Consider the following 24,389-nt stretch of genomic DNA (forward strand, 5'->3'; position numbering starts at 1 on the left):
GTTGGCATTTGCGTCTCATATCAGTGTATGTGTGTAACAACGCGTCCAGAACGTTAGATAGATGATTCAATAATGACAGGCAAGTAGTAATTGTTTAAGTAGAAAACCTGAAGTGGAGATTTTTTCCAGATCCCTTCATTTTCTGCTTTTCTGGGTTTCTCTGTAGTCGGAATCGTACAATGGACTTTGTTTTTAGCAGAGGTTTCTTTCAGGGAAGATGTCGGATGACGGGAGTACTGCTTGGTGCGGCGTTAGGCAACAAACACTTACGAAAATTGTGAGTGGCAGGGGCTGTTGATGAGGCGAAACATGCATGCCCTTTTGGAGGACACTAGTGTCATCCCTGCTTTTCGGTTGTCCACTCATGTAGTTTTCGTGGCTGTTTTGCCGTTTGCGGCCAGTTGGTCTGTTTCGGCTGATGGTCGTGACTCGTTGTTCTATGGATTTGAAGCTTATATTCTTGATTACGGAAAGTGTTCAGGTGCTTTTATTTTCTTCATGGACATCTACAATGTTTCTACTCTCCCCCCCTCCCCCCCCTCCCCCCCCCCCCCCCTCTCTGCATGTGTCTGGTGCTTGTGGGAGGCAGGATGTGTGCAGTCTGAGAATATCTGCTTTCGTTGTTGTCCAGATTGTGACAGATATTTCAGTTTGTCCTTTGTACCCGTATTATACCGTATTTATGTTCAGGTATTGCTGCTTTACCCAAATTGTGTGCTTTGAATTTGAACTGTTTTGTTTTCAATCTAGGATATACAGAATATAAGAATATATATAAGAATAAAAATATGTTGAATTAGTGGTACACCCAGAAAGGGGTCGCGTTTTGTTTGTTTTTAGTCTAAGAACAGTTTTAAACTTTTCATCTTCACCATTCCCGTCAAAAATAGACGTTTCTCCATAACGACGACATACCTATGCAATAAGTTCCTCTCACACACACCCGAGGGTGCATTGCCATCATACAGTCAGGTAACTGATAACAAACACATGATTTCCCTCTCTGATACCACAACATTAGGATTGGGGAATCTAGGGGTAGAATTGGGTCCGAGGAGCTTTTGGTTGCCGACTAAATGAAACCATAAATGGTGAAGCTCTGTGGCTTTGCTGATTGCGCGTCATCGTACCAAGATGGCTCGGTTTGGTGCTCATACTTTCCGTCAGTGGTTTTCCTTGTCGCCGTGGTATACTGAGGATGTTGTCTGTCAAACAGCATTCACTAGCACAATTCACTCATTCCACATTTTAGCGTTTCCACAATAAATGTATAGAATATTTTGGACTATACAAATTCCATTAATAAAAAACATACGTCATTCAGGTTTACTGTGTAAAGAACATGATATAGACTGCATAATGTGTTTTTTTCTATTTACATCATCAGTGTGATAAGCGATTTATGGGACATGTGTGTATATATATATGTGTGTGTATATATATATATATATATATGTGTGTGTGTGTGTGTGTGTGTGTGTGTGTGTGTGTGTGTGTGTGTGTGTGTGTGTGTGTGTGTGTGTGTGTGTGTGTGTGTATACACTATCATATCTAATTGAATATAGACCTCTTTATGATAACTGTTCACCTGCAATACTTCAGGCCATATCCTTTGACCGCTGTGATTTCTAAACCTAGACGTCGCGCCATCTTAGATCACCATCGGTCATTCCACCGCTGTGCCCTTGAGAACAACAATACGGGGGAGGAGAAACGACAGGAGACGCCCACGCGATGGTCAACTGGAGAAGAAGAGAAATGCTTTCTCAATTACCTCGTTTCTCTGTGGCCGCCAAATTGAATTGGATGTAAAACAATCGGTTGTTACTCTATGCCTGCAACCGAGAGCGCCAAGGAGCCTCTGGGCTAAGAACCATCAACGAACCAAGACGCGAACAGGTCGCATCCTATCCGGATCGATTCCAACGGGAACACGGAGGAGACGGGACACCAGATTGCATAATATGTCACCCTGACCTCAGAGCGGTCATTTCTATTTATACTGGGATCGAACCGTCCATTCGGTTCGTGCGTGTTCATATACTCCCGAAGTCTTAAAGACACAATATTGTAATTAGAGAGGCGATACTATAACAACCATGTCATGCCCCGTAAGCTTAATCCAGAATGTTAGCATATCTGATAGCACAGATTTCATAAGCTCTTCATCGCTGAACGGATGTGCCTTTACAACCAGATCACACGCCACGGTAGACAGAGGTCTTACGAGGAACCAAACTACATAATGGCTGTAGAACTTAAGATGTAACACAGAACAAGAAATTGCCTCAGGAATATTTCAACAAACGCATGACAAGAACTGAAGACTGTGGATCGAATTGAATGACAAGAAGAATTAGAAACTTAAATTGAGTGTCGAGTTATTTTAGTTTGACTGACAGTTTGTAAAGAAGCCTGGGTTATTGTTTCAGTTTAAATGCAAACCCAGTCGAGGAGCCACCGACTCCAGACACTGACGGTACACACAGACACTTTAATCAGTGATTATTAAGGAATACATCACTTCCATTGTGTCACTTTCGTTAGCAAGATTCCTGAAATCTAAAATAAAAATAGAAAGTGTACTCAAAGATTTGTACATGAATTTAACCGGTAAGGTTGTATATTAATGACAACTAAAATCAGATATTAATTATCACTTTATGAGATGATAGAAATAAACTTATTTTTGAGACGTATCTATACAGAGTAACGATTTCCCCAAAACTCATTATGGTGGAGGTTGCCTAATATGCACAAACAGCTGTCGAGAATACCTTTGACTGATAAGATATTTAGGAAACATGAAGAGGGTGATACGTGACATGTCCCTTATCTTTAAGAACAAACACATGTACGTATCTAATCATCTACAATCTCCCTATCGATCCTAACATTATCTTCTACTCGGAAGAGTCTGTTTTGTTTCTGAAATCGTATTGGATTTGTCCATTAAAGCCCGCAGATCAGTATCGCAGCGATCCTTTCTTGTTGACCTTGGTTGCCTACTCAAAGTCATATCAATTACTCGTACGATATGTTCACGTAGACTGGATGAAACTTTCAGAAACGTCTTCTTCTGACCTATAACAGAAAATCATGTTATCCTTGAGTTTGTTGTAGATGACTGGAGACAGATACAGTCCCCATCCCCCTTAAGTTACAAATAGCCTAAAAGGACCCCCCCCCCCGCCCCCCCCAACCCCACCCTCCCAACCCTTTTTTTAAAAATCCTGGATCCGTCCCTGTATGATACTAAACTTGGTAACCTGTCATGTTTCAGATGAAGTACAACAACCTCATAGTAGAGTACAGACAAATATCTTTAAACGACTTCGGATGTAGTTAAGCCGGATAAAACAAACCTCGCTTCCAATGAAGGTAATTGTCGTCTACAAAAGGTTTCATGAATAATTAAATATTGTAATATTGTAATAACTCCCTAGCAGGAGCAATGCGGAGTAAACATGAATAAAAGTCTCTCCTCCGACTCAATCAATGTGCCATGCCATCGCCCTGATTGCGTATACGTAACCTCTGGTATAACTCGTTATCTCGGCTCAGCACCGTCCTGCCACGAGGTTCAAGTATGTATTGCAGTAGTGTTAGGTAAACCATATTAAAACGCCGTTCTTCCACAACAGATTGCAATAGAGAGTGATGAAATAAAGAGTTTGTCTTATATCGTTCATCTGACATGTATCATTACAACCGTCGGTCTTGGAACAAATGCGTCCTTTTTCAAGATGATCATGCCACTCTTCTCCCTTGCCATCCCACACACGTCAGATCGATACAACCACGTGGCATCTGACTGTGTAGACTAATTCCAAGACAAACCATGTTTGGGTTCCCTGATCGATCCTGGCTTGGGCTGTGGGATCCATTCAAATAGATACTGTTGTATAACAAAGTGGGCTGCACACAAAGCTGTTCTATGACGTCATCAGGGACGGAAATAAAGGTGGAGCTTTATAAATGTGTTTTCTGAATGAACATCATACGCCCGATCAACTCGTTGAAAGAGCAGAGAAATTAACTTTCGAAAAAAAAATGTTTGACGTCTTTTATAAATAAAAATGAATAATTGACGACTGTGTATATTTCGCTTTGGGATAGAAGTATTAGATAACACTCATCAACTATTCCTTCGTCAAGTATCTACCCACCGGTGATTCAAATATTGATGTTTGTCAGGCCCTGGTATTTGACAAGTTTAACTATTTATTCCAGTTAAACTTAATTACATTGCACGTTTTCTCAATCCGACGGCACCGCAACCACGACTTCCGTTAGTTCAATAACGTCATACCACCCTATGACGTAATAGTGACGTCATTAAATATCTGAAAGTGATATTTCCATTTGTCATTCGACCAGAGAACCTACCACTGGAAATCTAGTTTAAATAAATAAAAGCATTTTACTGACCGAATGTCACATATAAGTTTCCGTATAAGAAAGAGATTTGAAAGATAATTATGATTGTAGTCTCTGCAGATGTAGATATTTATACTTACACAGTTTTAGTAAAGGTCATCTCCTTCATAACCACCTATTACGCTGTGCTTGTCCAGAGTGGACATAAAAATACAGATGGTGCCTGACTGTCTTATCTCACACGACAGCCGTGAAGGCGAGTGATCAGATCATATCGTGTCTCGTGTAACATATATTCTGATGCCTCTGGTTTATTCACCCTCAGCAACAACATATCCATTTACCAATCAGCTCATCAGTCTCACGGTAGGTTGTTAGAAACATACACAGATACCTCAGCCTTTGGCCTGAGTGGGATCGACTGAATCAGGACGGTTATCCCACACATCAAAAGTTCACAGCACATTAGCTAAGTAGGACTTTTGTGTCCACTAGTCATGAAACGACAGCCTCACAACCTTACAAAACATTATGCGTGTACGGGCTGGTCGATGACAAGTAATTGTGCACTGTAAACCTTCTCAATTGGAACATTCGGTCTTCATGAATTGGTAAATTCCGGCAGCTGTTTTGCCTTTGAGTTAGCGTCTCTTGGAGGTATTTAGGTCCTCCTACAATGGCTTAAGTTGCTAATGGCTTGATACTTCCCTAAATCACCTCCTGTGTACTTCCTTCTTGAGTTCGAATCCAGGATGACCGGCACGCAAGCGTATAACCCTGACGTAACGCTATGTCATCGCGCAAACCAGGCGATTCCGGCAATGGAAAGTTTCTCGGCTAGAGTCCTCGATAACGGCATTAACAAGTAGGGAACAACAACCATGGCTGATTTAAAACAGAGTGAAGGATAAAAACAGACTCTAGTGGGTAAACAGTTGCTCCTAGAAATGCCACAATACGCTTTGTTTGCTGTTTCGTGTCAGAAATAGATTTATAGATTTGATATGGAGATATAAGGGCGATGAAACACTTTGGTGTGTGTATTCACTGTGTCGAACCCGCCAATGGGCAGTGACGTAGAAAGAGATTCTTGTATATACAAATAGCAGCAAACATGGATACATCTTCGTCCGACGAGTCGCCTCCTCCTAGGAAGAGGTAAGTACAACTCCTGTTACAGTTACAATTCAACATTTATGAAACTGACATGAAATGTGCATGCTTTGTATAAGGTCAGTGTAAACTAGGAAGCAGTTAGGGAGATCTATTTCTGATGGTGATGTCATGAATGGAAACCATGTTGGATATCGCGACACCAGAAAGAGGTGCATGTTATGTATTTTCTAACACTTCATATTACTGGAATGACATAGCGGACCCCGTGTTAGAACCATCGTCTTTATGAGAATGAGGATGTATTGATTTGTGCCCTGTACTCGATAAACTCTACATACACTGAAGCACAGAGGGATCAATGAGGTGATCGTCATGCCTTCAAATGACTCTAAACGCTTCCACAACCTTGTGGCCTTTCGGCGGCAGCATAAAGAATACACAGGCAGGTTCAAATGCTAATTACTGTTTCTTCGAGTTCGTGTGGTACTGCGCAAGCTATCATCGGCTTGAAATGATGTTATTGCAACACTGAACAGAAAATTTTGAACCGGTATTGCTGAACAATATCAATGACATGTATGTACAGATAATTGACACAGTCATTAGGAAATATTATCAATACTGAGATACGTAAATACAATTCTGTATTAATGAATTTTGATATGTTTTGTTTCGCGAACACCGAGTGTCATCACTGATTTTCAGTGGTCCATTCATATAATTTCCACGGCTATTTGCCCTTTGGGCCAAGAGGAATCTGTTTCGGCAGAAAATCAAGGCTGGTTATTCTCTTGCTTTGCAATTTATATCATTGATTTTAGACGATCTGTGTTATTTGCAGACCACGCGTTGTTTTTATATGCCCATTAACACAAGTGCTGAATAGCTTCGTGTATTTCGGTTGTACGTAGTTCATGTAGGATTTTATATTAAACAGAGGATGATCTCTTTGTCAAATGGAGTTGTTTAGTGTAACAGGCATGTGGTCTATTTCCAAAACACCACGAATGGTCGCGATAATTATTGGAACTTGTATCTTTGACTTTGAGCTATATATATATATATATATATATATATATATATATATATATATATATATATATATATAATTATATAATTACACATATATATATATATAATTATATTTATATATTATACATATATATAACCGTCATATTTTCAAACAAGAACTTACCTTGATTCCACATAAACAATGTATAACCATCGTAACACCATGTCTTGTAAATCAACAGCAATTTTCTTTGCATCATCCCGTTTCAACCTATGCATAATACCACGTGATGAGATACACCAGTATAGTGCATCAAGAAAGACATGATTTATTGAACTTGTGTGACACATTATATAACAATGCCTCAGTTGTCACGCTTCCCCAAGTACTGTGTACAACAAACACGAAAGGACGTTCAAGGGCAACCCAGAAACTCCATAAATATTCTGATACGAGATGAATAATGAAATCAAGAATGTCTCCTTGAACGTGCTCTGTGTCGCCGAGCAGCCGTTGTTTTGGCGTTGTGTCGGCGTCCCATCTCCACGTCGAATTTTACTCAAATGAAAACCGTATGAAAGTCGTAATACAATGCCGTACATATGGATGTCAGAATTGCGTCATTCGTTCATAATTATGACGTAATATCATATATGAAACTCAACAAATGTATAATTACCATATCTAATGGTGTTGAGAAACATCTTTAATACTTACCATATTTTACGTATCTGACCATTTGTCGTACAATGTATGCCCTCAACGTCATGGTTAGGTAATATATTTTAGTTTTTTATACACGTATGTATATAACTTGATTTCACAAAGCAATGTTTTAAGAAATGTAATGGCATATAAAAAAAACCCAGTGTAGCCCATTTTTCTATATAGTGACATTGTTATCTGTCAAGGGCAGTCGGGTAGCCTAGTGGTTAAAGCGTTCGGTCGTCACGCCGAAGACCCGGGTTCGATTTCCCACATGGGTATAATGTGTGAAGCCCATTTCTTGTGTCCCCACCGTGCTATAGCTGGAATATTGCTAGAAGCGGCGTTAAACCAGACTCACTCACGTTATCTGTCTATGGTAAATCATACTGCTTGGGGTATATATCCATAGTCACAGCACAGTAATAGTATAGTCCGTCTATTTCTGCCGTCCTTGCCAAATGATGTTCTTCCAATCAATGCCTCTTCGTAAATATCTGAGTGACACTGATTCACTGTGTGACATTAATTCAGTGGGAAGTAAAGGACCCGGAAATAAACGTTCATATTTGTTAATTAAGATTTCCGATAGCGGTTGAACAATTTGGTTGCTAATACGTTCTGTGCAGTGTTGACATACACATCAATCCAACGTTGAATACTCAGTGGTATCAACTTGTGTGGGTGTGATGACTTTTGAAATACGATCAGTTTGCTAATTGCGGACGTGACCGCTTTAAGTGATGACAATTACGGGAGAGAAAAAAACACCCGCCGTGTAAGCACGGGCGTCACTTGTTCCTTGACTCGTGTCTCGTCCGAATGTGTGTGGGCGGAATTCCATAGAATTACTATACACGTTCCTTACACTAAATCGATATGTGTAATGTACATGCTTTGTACCTGGCGTTAAATCCCCTCCTGCGACAGAGCGTGGGGTTACGTAGCTCCCTCACTATCATGCGACACACTCACCGAATATCATACAACAGAACGTTAGCAAACACACTCACCCACTATCATACAACAGAACGTTAGCAAACACACTCACCCACTATCATACAACAGAACGTTAGCAAACATACTCACTCACTATCATACAACAGAACGTTAGCAAACACACTCACCCACTATCATACAACAGAACGTTAGCAAACATACTCACTCACTATCATACAACAGAACGTTAGCAAACACACTCACCCACTATCATACAACAGAACGTTAGCAAACACACTCACCCACTATCATCCAACAGAACGTTAGCAAACACACTCACCCACTATCATACAACAGAACGTTAGCAAACACACTCACCCACTACCATACAACAGAACGTTAGCAAACATACTCACTCACTATCATACAACAGAACGTTAGCAAACATACTCACTCACTATGATACAACAGAACGTTAGCAAACACACTCACCCACTATCATACAACAGAACGTTAGCCAACACACTCACCCAATATCCTGCAACACAACACACTCACTCAGTATACTGTGACACACCACACTCACTCAATATACTGTGACACACCAAACTCACTCACTATACTGTGACACACCACACTCACTATACTGTGACACACCACTCTCACTCACTATACTGTGACACATCGTTAGCCAACACACTCACTCACCATGCATCATGCGACACAGCGTTAGCCAACACACTCACTCACCATCCTGTGACACATCGTTAGCCAACACACTCACTCACTATCCTGTGACACAAAGTAAGCCAACACAGTCACTCACTATCCTGTGACACACTCACCAAATATCATACAACAGAACGTTAGCAAACACACTCAGCCACTATCATACAACAGAACGTTAGCAAACATACTCACTCACTATCATACAACAGAACGTTAGCAAACACACTCACCCACTATCATACAACAGAACGTTAGCAAACATACTCACTCACTATCATACAACAGAACGTTAGCAAACACACTCACCCACTATCATACAACAGAACGTTAGCAAACACACTCACCCACTATCATCCAACAGAACGTTAGCAAACACACTCACCCACTATCATACAACAGAACGTTAGCAAACACACTCACCCACTACCATACAACAGAACGTTAGCAAACATACTCACTCACTATCATACAACAGAACGTTAGCAAACATACTCACTCACTATGATACAACAGAACGTTAGCAAACACACTCACCCACTATCATACAACAGAACGTTAGCCAACACACTCACCCAATATCCTGCAACACAACACACTCACTCAGTATACTGTGACACACCACACTCACTCAATATACTGTGACACACCACACTCACTCACTATACTGTGACACACCACACTCACTATACTGTGACACACCACACTCACTCACTATACTGTGACACATCGTTAGCCAACACACTCACTCACCATCCTGTGACACATCGTTAGCCAACACACTCACTCACTATCCTGTGACACAAAGTAAGCCAACACAGTCACTCACTATCCTGTGACACACTCACCAAATATCATACAACAGAACGTTAGCAAACACACTCACCCACTATCATACAACAGAACGTTAGTAAACACACTCACTCACTATCATACAACAGAACGTAAGCAAACACACTCACTCACTATGATACAACAGAACGTTAGCAAACATACTCACCCACTATCATACAACAGAACGTTAGCAAACACACTCACTCACTATGATACAACAGAACGTTAGCAAACACACTCACCCACTATCATACAACAGAACGTTAGCAAACACACTCACCCACTATCATACAACAGAACGTTAGCAAACACACTCACTCACTATGATACAACAGAACGTTAGCAAACACACTCACCCACTATCATACAACAGAACGTTAGCCAACACACTCACCCAATATCCTGCAACACAACACACTCACTCAGTATACTGTGACACACCACACTCACTCAATATACTGTGACACACCACACTCACTCACTATACTGTGACACACCACACTCACTCACTATACTGTGACACACCACACTCACTCACTATACTGTGACACATCGTTAGCCAACACACTCACTCACCATCCTGTGACACATCGTTAGCCAACACACTCACTCACAATGCATCATGCGACACAGCGTTAGCCAACACACTCACTCACCATCCTGTGACACATCGTTAGCCAACACACTCACTCACTATCCTGTGACACAAAGTAAGCCAACACAGTCACTCACTATCCTGTGACACACGACACTCACTCAATATACTGTGACATACAACACTCACTCAATAAACTGTGACACAGCGTTAGCCAACATACTCACTCACCATCCTTCGACACAACGTTAGCCAACACACTCACTCACCATCCTGTGACACACGACACTCACTCGCCATCCTGTGACACACGACACTCAATATCCTGCGACACAACCTTAGCCAACACACTCTCCCACTATCCTATGACAGAACGTTAGCCAGCACACTCATTCACTATCCTGTGACACAACACACTCACTTGCTATCCGATGACACCAGACACTCACTCACCATCATGCGACACAACGTTAGCCAGCACACCCACTATCATGCGACACAACGTAAGTCAGCACACTCACTATCATGCAACACAACGTTAGCCAGCACACTCACTATCATGCGACACAACGTTAGCCAACACACTCACCATCATGCGAAACAACGTTAGCCAACACACTCACCATCATGCGACACAACGTTAGCCAGCACACTCACCATCATGCGACACAACGTTAGCCAGCACACTCACTATCATGCAACACAACGTTAGCCAACACACTCACCATCATGCGACACATCGTTAGCCAACACACTCACCATCATGCGACACAACGTTAGCCAGCACACTCACCATCATGCGACACAACGTTAGCCAACACACTCACCATCATGCGACCCAACGTTAGCCAGCACACTCACCATCATGCGACACAGCGTTAGCCAGCACACTCACCATCATGCGACACAGCGTTAGCAAACACACTCACCATCATGCGACACAACCTTAGCCAGCACACTCACCATCATGCGCCAAAACGTTAGCCAGCATACTCACCATCATGCGACATACCGTTAGCCAGCACACTCACCATCATGCGACACAGCGTTAGCCAACACACTCACCATCATGCGACACAACCTTAGCCAGCACACTCACCATCATGCGACACAGCGTTAGCCAACACACTCTCCATCATGCGACACAGCGTTAGCCAACACACTCTCCATCATGCGACACAGCGTTAGCCAACAAACTCACCATCATGCGACACAACGTTAGCCAGCACACTCACCATCATGCGACAAAACGTTAGCCAACACACTCACCATCATGCGACACAACGTTAGCCAACACACTCACCATCATGCGACACAACGTTAGCCAACACACCCACTTACTATCATGTTACAAGGGAAATCTTAATGTAACGCCTGCTTAACTCATAATGATGATGTCGTTGATCATAAATATGTGGTTGAGCCAGAGTAAAGAAGTTATTGTTGGTATACACTGATTATAGAGATGCATGAATATGTTCCCATAATTATTTCAGCCATAATACTGTGGTAAATACTTACAATAGGCGTTATTCGTCGTATCTTAACGGATTTTGGGCGTGACTGGTCCACCCCTTAACTTTCGACCGCATAATGAGGTGAGGTGAAATGGTGTGTAATGTCGCGTTGCTTGCACTTACATAGCGACGTGCATGCACGTGAGTGTGTGCGTGTAGCTGCTTGTATTTGTCTGGATTAATGCCGAGTGCTAGCCCAATGATATACCATGCCGTCGTGTAACAGGAATACCCCATTTAGACACAGTATACTGACACCGAGCCGACCAGTCCTTGTTTAAGCCCCTGAATGCCGAACGCAAGGCAAGGTAACAATAAGCACCATCTTTGAACGTCCTTTGGTACGACGCGGCCGGGAATCAAACCCCCGACCTTCCGCTCTCCCGGATTACGCTCTACCACTAGACCACGGAGGCGGTCGCCTCATTATGACAGTAATGGTGATGATGATAATGTCGATGATGATAGTGATGAGTAACGTTTCGCAATGGGTAGACGTTCTGTCCAAAGGTTGCATCATGCAGACTAATCTGGGAGTCGACTGTGGATATATCGAATACTATCATGGATATGTCGAAGTCACAAAATGTGTATATCAAATACACGTATGGATATGTTGAAGTCACACTTTGGATACATCGAATACAGTTATGGATATCCCGAAGTCAAACTTTTACCTTTAATATTCAAAACCGATAATACGTGCCAAAATGAAAACAATGGATGAAGACATCGTCAAGTAAAAGTGTACATAGTGTTTCTGTTTCCATTGAATTGGACAACAAACGTTTGCTGTTTAATTGCGATTGACAACCAGCAGGCATAGGCTATGACGTAATAATAACGACACTGTAGACGAAGGTAACGTCGTCAAATAACAACCACGGCAGAATAATTGACCCAATTGGCCTGAGTTATTGCGATCTAATCCTTCAGCTAGGTTATAAAGGCGATGTTAAAGTATCTCACTGGCTGATGATATCAGTGTTTTACTGGACAGACATGTGTTAGCTGTTGTTATATTGTCTTGTGTTTATCATCACCCGTCACAACCAAGTTCGCCTGGGAAATGCAAATAAACTTCGTCCTGCTGTGTACTTACAACTTACAGAACTTACAACAGATAAAGTTTTCTTTATGATATATTCATGACTTTGATAAACAGGTATTATTGCAGTACCTTTTGAAATTGGTGCTTTCTTTTTTATGTGGTTTGTTGGCGTGAGTGAGTATGCCTAGTACTGCTTCATCAATATCAAAGCAAAGGGACACAAGAAATTCACACATTGCAACCATGGACTCGAACACCTCACGCTGTCGAGTGTTTGCCTCAACCACAAGGCTACCCCCAGTTGTCAGGCGCTTCAAGGAAACACGGTCCACAGCCACAAGAGTATAGATTCAAAACATTTTAACATAACCCAAAGATTGACTAGATACCATGTATTATTCATATACTTGGTGCATATTTATACCTTTATAAGTTTAAACCACGCACATTATACTACTTATCAACATCGTGAGGAACCTAATCGTGATGACGTAGCACGATTACAATATAGGCGACACAATCCTTTCCAGAGCCACAAAAAAAGCAGAGACGATTGTAGGATTCTGGCTATTTCATGGACATGTGATTATGAATCACCGTTAAATAGTGATGACATCGGGTGTTCGCGAAAATGTGCCTCGTCACAAACACATGAAAAGAATTGCGGATATTTGGAAATAGTTTGGTAAATCAAACATTAAATACGTTTGCTAATGAGAAAATATATGGACATGGAGAATGCGAAAATGTTACAGATTCTATTTTAATAAAGAAACTTTTTAATCTGACTGCAACTACGAACTATATAACTCCATGTACAATTATCAAGGAGTTCCTAAAACCACATTGAAAGTATGTTTATCGACATTTTCCATTACGAAGACCCGTAATAGAAAGCAATGCGCAAAGAAACATTTCGATCCCATGTTTTAGTACCACTGATCTCAGTTAATGACAAGGGAGGAAACATGGGCAAATGAACCGCAATCTTCAACCATCACGTGTTCTATAATAAAGTTCGCAATTACGAAAATCTAGATTGATCGATTTTCCGCCTTATAAAAAACTCTATCATGGTAAATGACGCTTCTTGGGCATACATGTCCGTAAATCATGCTTTCTGATGAGCTGACAAACCCTGTTTGTGATTTACCGCTATTTTCGAAGCATCCTTTTCAGTCGCCGAACACTTTTCAGTTAGCACGTTTCATATCCTTGTCTAGATCGGGTTGTGGTGATTAATAAGGGTTGCCTGTATGTGTGATATGGATATTGTTCATATTGATTTGGTGTTGGTGTTGAACTTATTCCAGAAAAAAATTAATGAATTATGGAAGTGATAATTGACCAATCGTCCTTGAGAGTGTTTTCCTTGTAATTTCCGGCTTAAGAGAGACTTGCATTGAGCTTAGACGTTGTAAACATGGCTCTTCTACTGAAAGTATATCTTCTGTTCATAAACCATGATGCTGTATTGTACTGGCTGTGTTGTAAGATACTGTATTCTCTATCAAGTTGCGTGTAAATCACAGACTATAGTGTTTTGTAGCTATTACAATATGTTCTTGGAGCGATAAAAATGCTTTAAATACAAAGAACGATACCTATTCTGCAAAACATACAAAGATGATTGTTGATGGCATTTAGAGTGAATTATAAGCCGTGCTAATGGAGATTACATATGTTTAAGCCCAATTTATTACAATACAAACTTCTTTGTCAAATGGATTAAATTATGTATGTTAGAAGCATTGCTCTATTTCATATTTCAGTAATCCCCTAACAACCCTATAGTTAATAGACATATTTTATCTTCAGCTGGATAAAGAAAACTGCCACTGGGCACAATCTTGCAACATGATGTTAAAATAAGTTGATCGTAAAATATAAAGTTACGCGACTAGATAGTTGTGACTTACAAGATATTGTCTCATCAATCGTATCACGTCTCCGGTTACATGTAACAATAAATCACAATCGAACATGAGACATCGTGGAACACTAAGTTTCTATGCTCTGCTGAAAGGTTTATCAGTTAAGGTTGGACAGTGTTCTGAAACGGTGATTTCTGGACCGAGTCAACTTCATGTTTGTACGAGTATAACCGGTACAAATGTATATCGAGTGGTAACAAATGATGCAAACTTAAAGAATGAATAGTCCGCAGATGATCTGTTATATCATGTCATCGTACCCCAAAGGAATTTGCCCTGACTACAATAACTGAACTGTTTGACTGCTCTCTAATCCATTCAGAATTAGCTACTCATATTATGGGAACTAACCTATGTTCATCATCCAGTCTACCATGAAAACGTGATACCTTCAATATATATATTGGTAGGAAACCGTAGGCGAACTCGGGTCATTCCGGAACAAGCTTAATGTCGACCTTCATGTTACAAAGAGTAGCGAGATTTAGTTACCGCGCCTCGAAGATGACTTTGTATCAGGTAACAACACTCATCTGTTGCTCATTCTTCTCATATGACTATTACTTTCTGTATTCCAATCTTCATCCAATCTTCTAAGTACAAAACCTTTGATTCTGTTCAGTGTTAAAGACTCAGATATACTATTCCGTGGATGTAACGTTATTATTCAAACAGGCTGCATAAAACTGATGCTTATTTCGAAATTTCCGTTGCGTCCAGATGGCGACATCTAGTCTAAAATATCGTAATTAAAGCGACAAAACACTTTCCATAATCGTAATAAATCTCTGCTAAAATCGGAGTCCAAAGTACGATTGTGACTATATCATCATGATGTATTTTTGAGTAACTATTAGACAGTGGTGATATCAGGTGTCCGCGAAATGTATCCTGACACCCGTCACAGACACATGAAAAGGCAAGTCAATTATTCACCTGAACAAATACGGGAACGTTTCATGGAACAAGACAGCTCATGCCCCATATGTGGTCTGATTGGTTAATTTATAATTTAGCCCCATGTATACCTTAACAGCCAATTCTATAAGTATGTAGTTACATCACGTACATAAATTAAGTTTAACGGGTTAACAATTTTCACAAACTACGGATAAAAGGACATAAACCAGAAATTTTTAAGACTTGTATTTAGTTAATGAAGCCGTCTGGAGTGTTGCGTGCATAGATCTTTTCATGACCCACATCACACGAAAACGAATCGTTTCAGGCATTTTGCAGACTGGTGGTCATCATTCCGACTGTGACTCCCTGACAGTTTGGGAAACATATTGCTTTGTCCCGAAAGTGATTACCGTATTCGACGTAATACGCGCCTAGGGCGCTCTCAAAATTAGAAATAGGGGGCTCTTATTAGAATATTATTTGAGTTGAAAGATATATTTCGTGGTTTATGGTGACAGCCTGAAATGTTTATGTACGACAGATATATTTTTGCAGAATTTAATTGCTCATAACTAAGGGTGCCTATAACACACGAGTGTGTATTATACGCGAATAAATATGTCTTGTATACATTGATCAATCGGAAGGGGTGATAATTGGGATTGTTCACTAACCAATATATCAGCTAATATCGCCGTGGGCGCTTATTAGAGCGGGGCGCTTATTACGTCGAATGCGGTATATTCAATATGGCTAATATGTAAGACCACTCTCTGGATCCTTCGTGTTCCCAACTATTTCCACCAGATCCGAGTGTCTAGCAGCTCTAAATACGACAAAGTATATTATCAGTATCCGTACAACAGATCATGTCGAATGTTGCTCACGTGTTTCTGTATTAAGACAGGAACACAATACCACACGTAGTATACCGCTTTCACAAATCGCACTATTAAATATAGAATTTAAATGCACGGTGCCATGGTAATAGGTACAACGCGTGACATGCGTGATTATAGACACGACATTGCCAAAATCCAATAAGCAGAATCATCCACACAGATTGACAGAATATTTCTTGCTATTCACCGTTCTATATATTGTCTGAGGTACATCATCTGATGATGTTACTACGCACATCCGGTAGTTCAAATATTCTGCCAGCGTACATGATTTCCTCGAGAAACTGATTATGTTGTTCATAAGAACTAGTAGAGACAATGAGTGTCGTACTGATCTCAGTCGCACAAAGTAAGCGCAGATAGTGTTCCATCGACTCATGGTATATCCACCCCATTAACATACATCACAACGTGTAAGTGGCATTCACAATGTAGAGTCGATATGTTTCATGGCGTTGTAGCAAGAAGTTCACTCCTCGCGGCGAGCGGTAAGTTCATGTCTTCAACAGTGAGTCGTCTAACAATGTGTGCCATTTACATGCGTATGAATGCCTTGAATCACGTTTTTACAAGCCTAAACAGTTGTCATGAGTATGACATTTGCAAGCTTAAAGTATTGAAAATAAAACATTAACCAGCCACAATATATTGTTACATGAACCATTGTCTAAACGTACAAGCATTGACGTTAAGGTAGGTTAATGCACGTATATCGATGTTCTTCTCTTCCTGTGAAATGAGGTCGGGTACTGATTGTTGGCTCATAATGAGGAGTGGGAATACATAAGATAATTGCATTATTGTCTTACTGTTCAACTGACACGAGGAACTGATTTTGAGGGTTACACGGACATTTCGTAGTATCAAATCCACAGCTTTCACATCAGTAATACCGTACAATGTCCCTGCTAGACATACATTTCTAAATAGTGAATCAAGAATCGAAAGCACCAATCTGATTCCGTGATATTAAACATCAACACTGTTATCTACGTTGGCCACGTCTTCAGGGACAGAATCTCGTGTAAAGGAATCTCAGAACAACCTAAGTCGTGCAGATTGTAGTCCATTGAACATCCATAGAATGTAACAGGAACGCGAACTGAGATGTAGGGGAACAGGTGAAAGCGCAACTACGTGATTGGCTGTGTCAGTTGCTGGTATCTGGAGGCAGAATGGAAACCATGAAGTAATGGGAATCACTCTCGTGTGATAGCTGTCTCAGCTGTCGTGTTCCGACAAAACATGGTCTTCAAACAAGACGGTGCCCATCTCTTAGTGGATCTCGAGTACACTGTTTACCAATTTCAGCGCCATGTCATCTTGCTCGAATGCCTTGTATGACTTCAGTATGTTGCTGCACTAGTTGTAGTGGACATGTCAATGGGCAGTCATCGGATGCCGCGTTGTATACCATCATACTTCAAACTTCCCATAGTGTCAACAAGGTGACATCTTGACCAGGGTTCGCAGAAGGTGGCGGATTCTCTGCGTTTTGCATTTTTCACACATGGGCCATTGTTATGGATATGTCATTGATAAAAAGAGTCATTTTAGTAAATTCCCTATCACTATACCTTAAAATAATGTTAGAATACTTTAGGTCTTTATCATTAATAGAACATTGCAGCATCCTCATCACTGAGGTATTATGGTAGACATGTGGAGGGCATTTTCAAATTTGACGCATCAGTCACAAAGTGTATGTCTGATGCATTTCCCTATATTGACTTGTACCATATGTTTGCGTGTTTGTTCAAGTGAACACTTGACGTACCTTTGCATGTGTTTGTGTCGGGTGTCACCAGTGGGGCAGGATGCGCTAATCTTTTAGAGAACATCACTATTTGATAGTGGAGAGCGTTTTGCCGTTTTATTTAAATGATGACCATTTAACTTTTTTGTTTTATTTGGATAGTTATATTTTCATTCTGTAGAAAAAACGTCACCCAATCTATCAAGTGGCCTTGCAGAATACGTCGAAAATGAAACTACTGACCATGGTCGAAAGTCTTTCTCTGTTACGTAGTTTTAAATATACTTCTTCAATTCTTGCAATAGCTAACATATACTTACTAACATCAACAAATGGTTCACCTCAATTCAGCAAGCAGCGAATAAAAATAGTAAACACGATTCGTAGACATTTCCCGTTTTTGGTACAAGGCTTGGGTACGGATATTGTGCTGACACGAACCTTAGACAAACATTACCTGGTAACTTAGAGATTGTGCGGCGCATTACACCTCTGAGCTACTACCAAGGCATTAATAATGTTATTGTGGCTGCATGCACGCACAATTCGTGTTCACCTCCTCCATGGTCTAGTGGTAGAGCGTCCACCCGGAGAGCGGAAGGTCCGGGGTTCGATCCCCGGCCACGTCATACCAAAAAGACGTCAAAAGATGGTACCTGTTGTAACTCACCTTGGCGCAATGTATCTCAGTGGGCTAGCACTAAAAACTCGGCATTTGTCCAGAATAGTACACGTAGCCACAAATACACGTGCATGTACGTCGCTATGTAAGTGTTATACTCTTGGACGCGACATTAAGCCCTATTCCACCTCAACTCAAAACGTGTTTCACTCAAAATACATGTGTTTAGATCAATAAGTACTTCGAGGGCATCGCGTCATGACCAATGACATAGTATCAATATGTGTATATGTGTAAATATCTGCAGATTCGACGAGTACCAAGTGTTCCCTGTTGAAACTACTGACCATGGTCGAATGAGCATCAATACAGCTCGTTTTCTGATATTGCCAAGAGGTAATTTCTGCCACTCCCGATGCATTGCAACCGGTACAGTTGCCGGATTCTGCATCGGTGGATAACTTGCCTGCAGCCGACGTCCAAGAATGTGCCAAACATGTTCCAATGGATTCAAATCTGGACTCATGGCGGGTCAAGGCAAAGTGTCAACAGCGTTTGTTTGCAGAAATGCTGTCATCCAGCACTCGCTATTGAGTTTGGATTGTTTTTGTAGGATTATAATGAACGTTTTCGGACAGCAATGGTCATTTATATCCGACGATACAACTTTCCAGATCCAAAGTTGTTGTAGGTCTTTGAAAGGCATTTAGAAGTGATACACATAAGGAAGAGAATTAATGGACGTCAACTTCTTTATTATGAGGAACACAACGTTTCGGAGTACATGCTTACTCCTTTATCAGGTGCCATGAGGCAGGGAGCATATATTTGTACGTGTAAGGACAACAAAATTAATAATATAACAAACGGTGGAAACTAACATGGGGTGGAAACTTAAAGTTACTGAAGTTCCTATTTTGAATCAATTACAGTATTGTCGAAACTGTGTCACTGACGCAATTAAAATATTGAACACTGTCATCATTATGTATCATGTTAGACATACATGGTCGAAACAACAGGGAGAGATAAATAAATCTCTAGTTGTTCAGTTAAAGAATTTTGAAATTTGAGCTGTACAATGTGCTGTGTGTAATAACAGGGCCACTTGTAGCCCATTGGTAAAGACGCTGAAAGTAGCTTTGCAGAAATGTGACTGTGTCAGGATTCGCTGATAGTTGTAACAACCTCGTCCCGGTCTTTCTCGGTGGTCTGTCAACACTGTTATCGTGCGTGTGGGTTTCACATGAGTGGCACTTTCATCTCTGATCCAAACACTGACACCCCGTGATATAAATAAAATAATGTACTACTTAAAATCACCCACTCAACGAATGTTGTTTGTTTTCATGTAAACGCTTACACGAACCTCATGTCAAGAATGTTTTAAAACGTAAGTTATGATATGCGGAGAAATTGCATAAAGAGAATATTTGGATGTTCTTGTCAAACTTGTCAGGTCTCTCGGTGCAATAAGCATGACGTGTGTCAAGTCATTATGTATTTTATAACAGATCCAAGGAAGTGATGTATAGTTTTTAGTGTCATTTAGGCAGAGAATAAGAAGTTCCAACTAGAATAGTTTTGCCACTCGCTGGTGTGTATTTCAGTAATGTCACGGTGTTTGGGGGTGGAAAGCCTGAAGTGATGCAGGTCTCCGTTTACTACTGACTAAAGAAGCATACTATTTCACGTACATATACTGAGCCGCAAAAGAAACGTCACCATGGATAGATATATGAGAAACCTTATTTGTCCAAACACTGTAAATATACTTTGAGAGATATTAAAAAGATGAAACTTGGAACAACTTATCATCAAGGTTGAAATGAAAGTGTCAAATGTTCTTAAAGTGAAACACAACACTGGTCTCTGAGAAAATGGCATCCCAAGTCAGTATCTCGTGTGTCCGCCATGTGCACTGATGACTGTCGTACAACGTCGATACATGGAATGGATGGGGCGGTTGATGAAGGGCATAGGCACTTGAGCCCAGACACTGAGGAACGCCTGAAGCAGTTCAGATGCAGTTATCGGCCTTGGTCGGACGTCATTCAGCCGTCTTTGAATCTCGTCCCACAGGTGCTCAATGGGATATATATCGGGACTGAGGGCTGGCCACTGCATGGTTCTGATGCCATTCTGCTGGAGGAAGTCTCTTGTTGCGCTCGCACGGGCGTTATCATGCTGAAACTCGTGGTTGCGGAAAAGTGCCAAATGAGGTATGGCATGTGGTCTCAAGACTTGATCAATGTACCGAGCTGCTGTGACACCATTCCCTCTCCCTGGACCGATTATCTGGAAGACCACAGGGCCGACCCTCTGTGCAAGACCAATTCCACCCAACACCATCATGCTCGGACCACCCCACGAGTCTCTCTCAACAACACAAGCCACCGAATAACGTTCCCCATGGCGTCGCAAGACTCGATCTCTCTCTCTCTCTCTCTCTCTCTCTCTCTCTCTGCCATCTGCTGTTGAGAGACAGTAACGGCTCTCCTCTGGGAAGAGGACTCTTCTCTACTGCTGGTGGCGCCAATGCTGGTGCTGTGTTGGCTACTGAAGACGGTCCCGGCGATGACGTGGTGTCAGAATGGGTCCTCGGTGTGGCCTGTGACAGTGGAGGTGTCTGCTCGTCAATCGTGTCCGCTGGTGTGTCCCCATCGTCTGTAGAGCAGTTACCGTAGCAGTAACAAAGCGATCTTGAAGATTCTGTTGCACAATCTGACGATCCTGACCACGTGGTCGGTCATCTAGTGTTGGTGGTCTGGTACCGTTGCTGGAGCCTGTATATAGTCCTTACGTGGACTTGAAATGCATTGGCTACTTGCCGGGCGGTTTGTTCAGCTTGCAATCGTCAAAGGGATTAGTGTCGCCGATTTCTTGTCAATCTTGGCATGTGGTAGCAATTCAATAACGAATGAATGTTCTCCGATCTGGGTGGATTTTTATAGGGCAAGACATGGGGGAACGCATGTGAATTTCAATTTGCACGGAACTCACGTGCATCGGGTTACCATGGCCGTTGCCGTGATGTGTTTGGCGATTGGTATATTGTCATCTGCTTTGTTTATTTTCATCAAATTCATTTTTCCGGACATGGTAAAGTTAAATTTTAGAAACTTTGACAAAAATTACCTAGATAATTCAATGACAACTTTTCATTCAATGTTACTTGGGGTGACGTTTCTTTTGCGGTTCAGTATATTTGATAGTTTAGGCCCCGGGCACGGTTAAAACAGAAATAACAGTTAGATCCGCTATCTGTGATAGATCTCCTAAAGCCAAGAGATGCAATAGCGATGACAATATTATTACTTTTTCTTTGAGATGGCCAGCTCCTCGAACGTATATAATATATGAACAGATTAACAGGCCAAAGAAATTCTATCAATTTCTAAAACTCCAAAATGAAATCATATCAATACGAAAAATGAAATTTTATCAATACTTAAACTCACAATAGATAAATGTACCCAATTCACACACATAAGTCCAAAAAGGAACAGGTCAGTCAAAATTGCTGAGGCAGAATACGACCTCTTAAACACTTAAAGCATCAACTACACATACAGTGTGTCATGACTGCCATCACTATATAATTACAATTATATAATGTATAACAATGTTGCAGCGTTACTTCAGAGCCACGGGACCGCCTCCGTGGTCTTGTGGTAGAGCGTCCGCCCGGAGAGCGAAAGGTCCAGGGTTCGATCCCGGGCCGCGTCATACAAAAAGACGTTAAAAGATTGTACTTGTTGTTACCCTGTCTGGCGCTCGGCATTAAGAGGCTAAAACAAGGACTGGTCGGCTCGGAGTCAGTATACTGTGTCTGAGTGGGGTATTCATGTTAAACCGCGGCATTGTATCTCAGTGAGCTAGCACTTTAAATCGGCATCAGTCCGGACTAGTACAAGCAGCCACACACACACATACACGTGCATGCACGTCGCTATATAAGTGCAATAATCTTGGACGCGACGTTAAACCCAATTTCACCTCACCTCACCTCAGAGCCACGGGATTCATAATTCTGATAAGGTGAAATAACTGTGCTGTTACAACTGCAACTGTTTTTCACTTCAGTGAATATTCGCTCATATATGAAACGTTCTGTACATATGAATTCTTTCGTACAAAGAGAGCCATACATGATAACATATCTCCTTGTTTTCAGTGAGTTGTTCAGACAGCTTTTACAGTTTTAGACCAAGGTTATTTTAAGGTCGATCAAATCATAGAACAAGATTGTCTGGTCTCCGTATTGGATCAATATCCGTTAGGCAAATGCACCATATCAGATGCCCCGCAATGCACCCAACACAATCAACCAGTCCGGAGAGTTTATATATAGATCCTGAATTCTCGGGAAACTGGTCTTTATCACGACTGTTGCGTGACACCATTGGGTGAAGTGTCGGCCATGCGTTTGGATTGCATCATATCGATGTGGACACGGACAAGTCCAAATAATCTCGGGACCATAATTGACAAGTAATCTCGTACCCAGGTAGCTCCGACGTTTCATGGTGTGATCCTGATAGGCTAGACTAAAAGTCCTGACAGGTTTGTCAGCTGAAGGTCACATCTGATTTTTAAAGCTATCAATAGAGTTATGGAGGGCAACGAAGGACAAGGAGGCCCTATCTCAAGAGAACACTGATATTGTGTATATCTCAGCAGGACACTAGACCACCAATTCCAGCCACTGTAGGATCTAGCTGGTAACCCTATGAACCGTTTCTCAAGTCGATCGAATGTTCTCATATTGGTTGAATCGTTTATGTTATGCAAAGCAGACAGAGGATAGGTGATTAAACATTTGCCAAGGACCACACAGAAATAGTGTAAATTGGGAATCTAAAATTATACTGTGTAATTGAATTATTTATCATCTGCGATCCAACTTTATGACCAAACATTGCAATGATCATGAACACGGACATACTTTATATTGATCAGTCCCCATTACATCGCACCTGGTTTGGATTAAAGATGCACGTGTCCTCGCCAATATCCGGTCCCGACAAGGATTAGCTCAATGTCTATGGGGGAGTGAGCCAGGATTTATCGCCGCTGTATTTCAGCTATATCCGGCCTGTCAGCCCAAGAGGAAACAAACGCAGGTCGTAGATGTTTTCAACCTTTTACGGACAAACCAATAATATTGGGGGTGTATAGGGGATTCGAACTCATAACCAGCTAATATAGACACAGCTACGAGACGCATCTCTGCTCAGAATGTTAAGGTGGCTAATTAGTAACATTATTGTTAATATTCTTATTATTACTGGCACTCTCCCTCTCCCCCAATGAGATCTCTGACCTCCGTACACCCCTACAACTCTACAAGGTGACTGAGGTTTTAAAAAAGCAAATGAATAAAAAACTTTGGAA

The 24,389-nt window shown here is 41.3% G+C and overlaps 1 protein-coding gene across 6 annotated transcripts in view; it reads left to right on the plus strand.

Annotated features, from left to right (window-relative positions):
- The first annotated feature begins 4,995 nt into the window (after nucleotides 1–4,995).
- LOC124115566 (potassium/sodium hyperpolarization-activated cyclic nucleotide-gated channel 4-like) overlaps nucleotides 4,996–24,389 on the plus strand; it is a 183,568-nt gene continuing 164,174 nt past the window's right edge. For 5 of the 6 annotated variants that reach the window (XM_048392025.1, XM_048392026.1, XM_048392028.1 and 2 more), the window contains exon 1: nucleotides 4,997–5,538. In XM_048392025.1, coding sequence (XP_048247982.1) covers nucleotides 5,495–5,538 — 44 coding nt within the window. In that variant the 5' untranslated portion in view covers nucleotides 4,997–5,494. Of the gene's footprint in view, nucleotides 5,539–24,389 lie in introns of all 6 variants that reach the window. The other variant, XM_048392027.1, reaches the window with a different exon arrangement.

The sequence above is a fragment of the Haliotis rufescens genome, unplaced genomic scaffold, assembly GCF_023055435.1.
Source record: "Haliotis rufescens isolate VD_foot unplaced genomic scaffold, xgHalRufe1.0.p SCAF_106, whole genome shotgun sequence".
Taxonomy (NCBI): domain Eukaryota; kingdom Metazoa; phylum Mollusca; class Gastropoda; order Lepetellida; family Haliotidae; genus Haliotis; species Haliotis rufescens.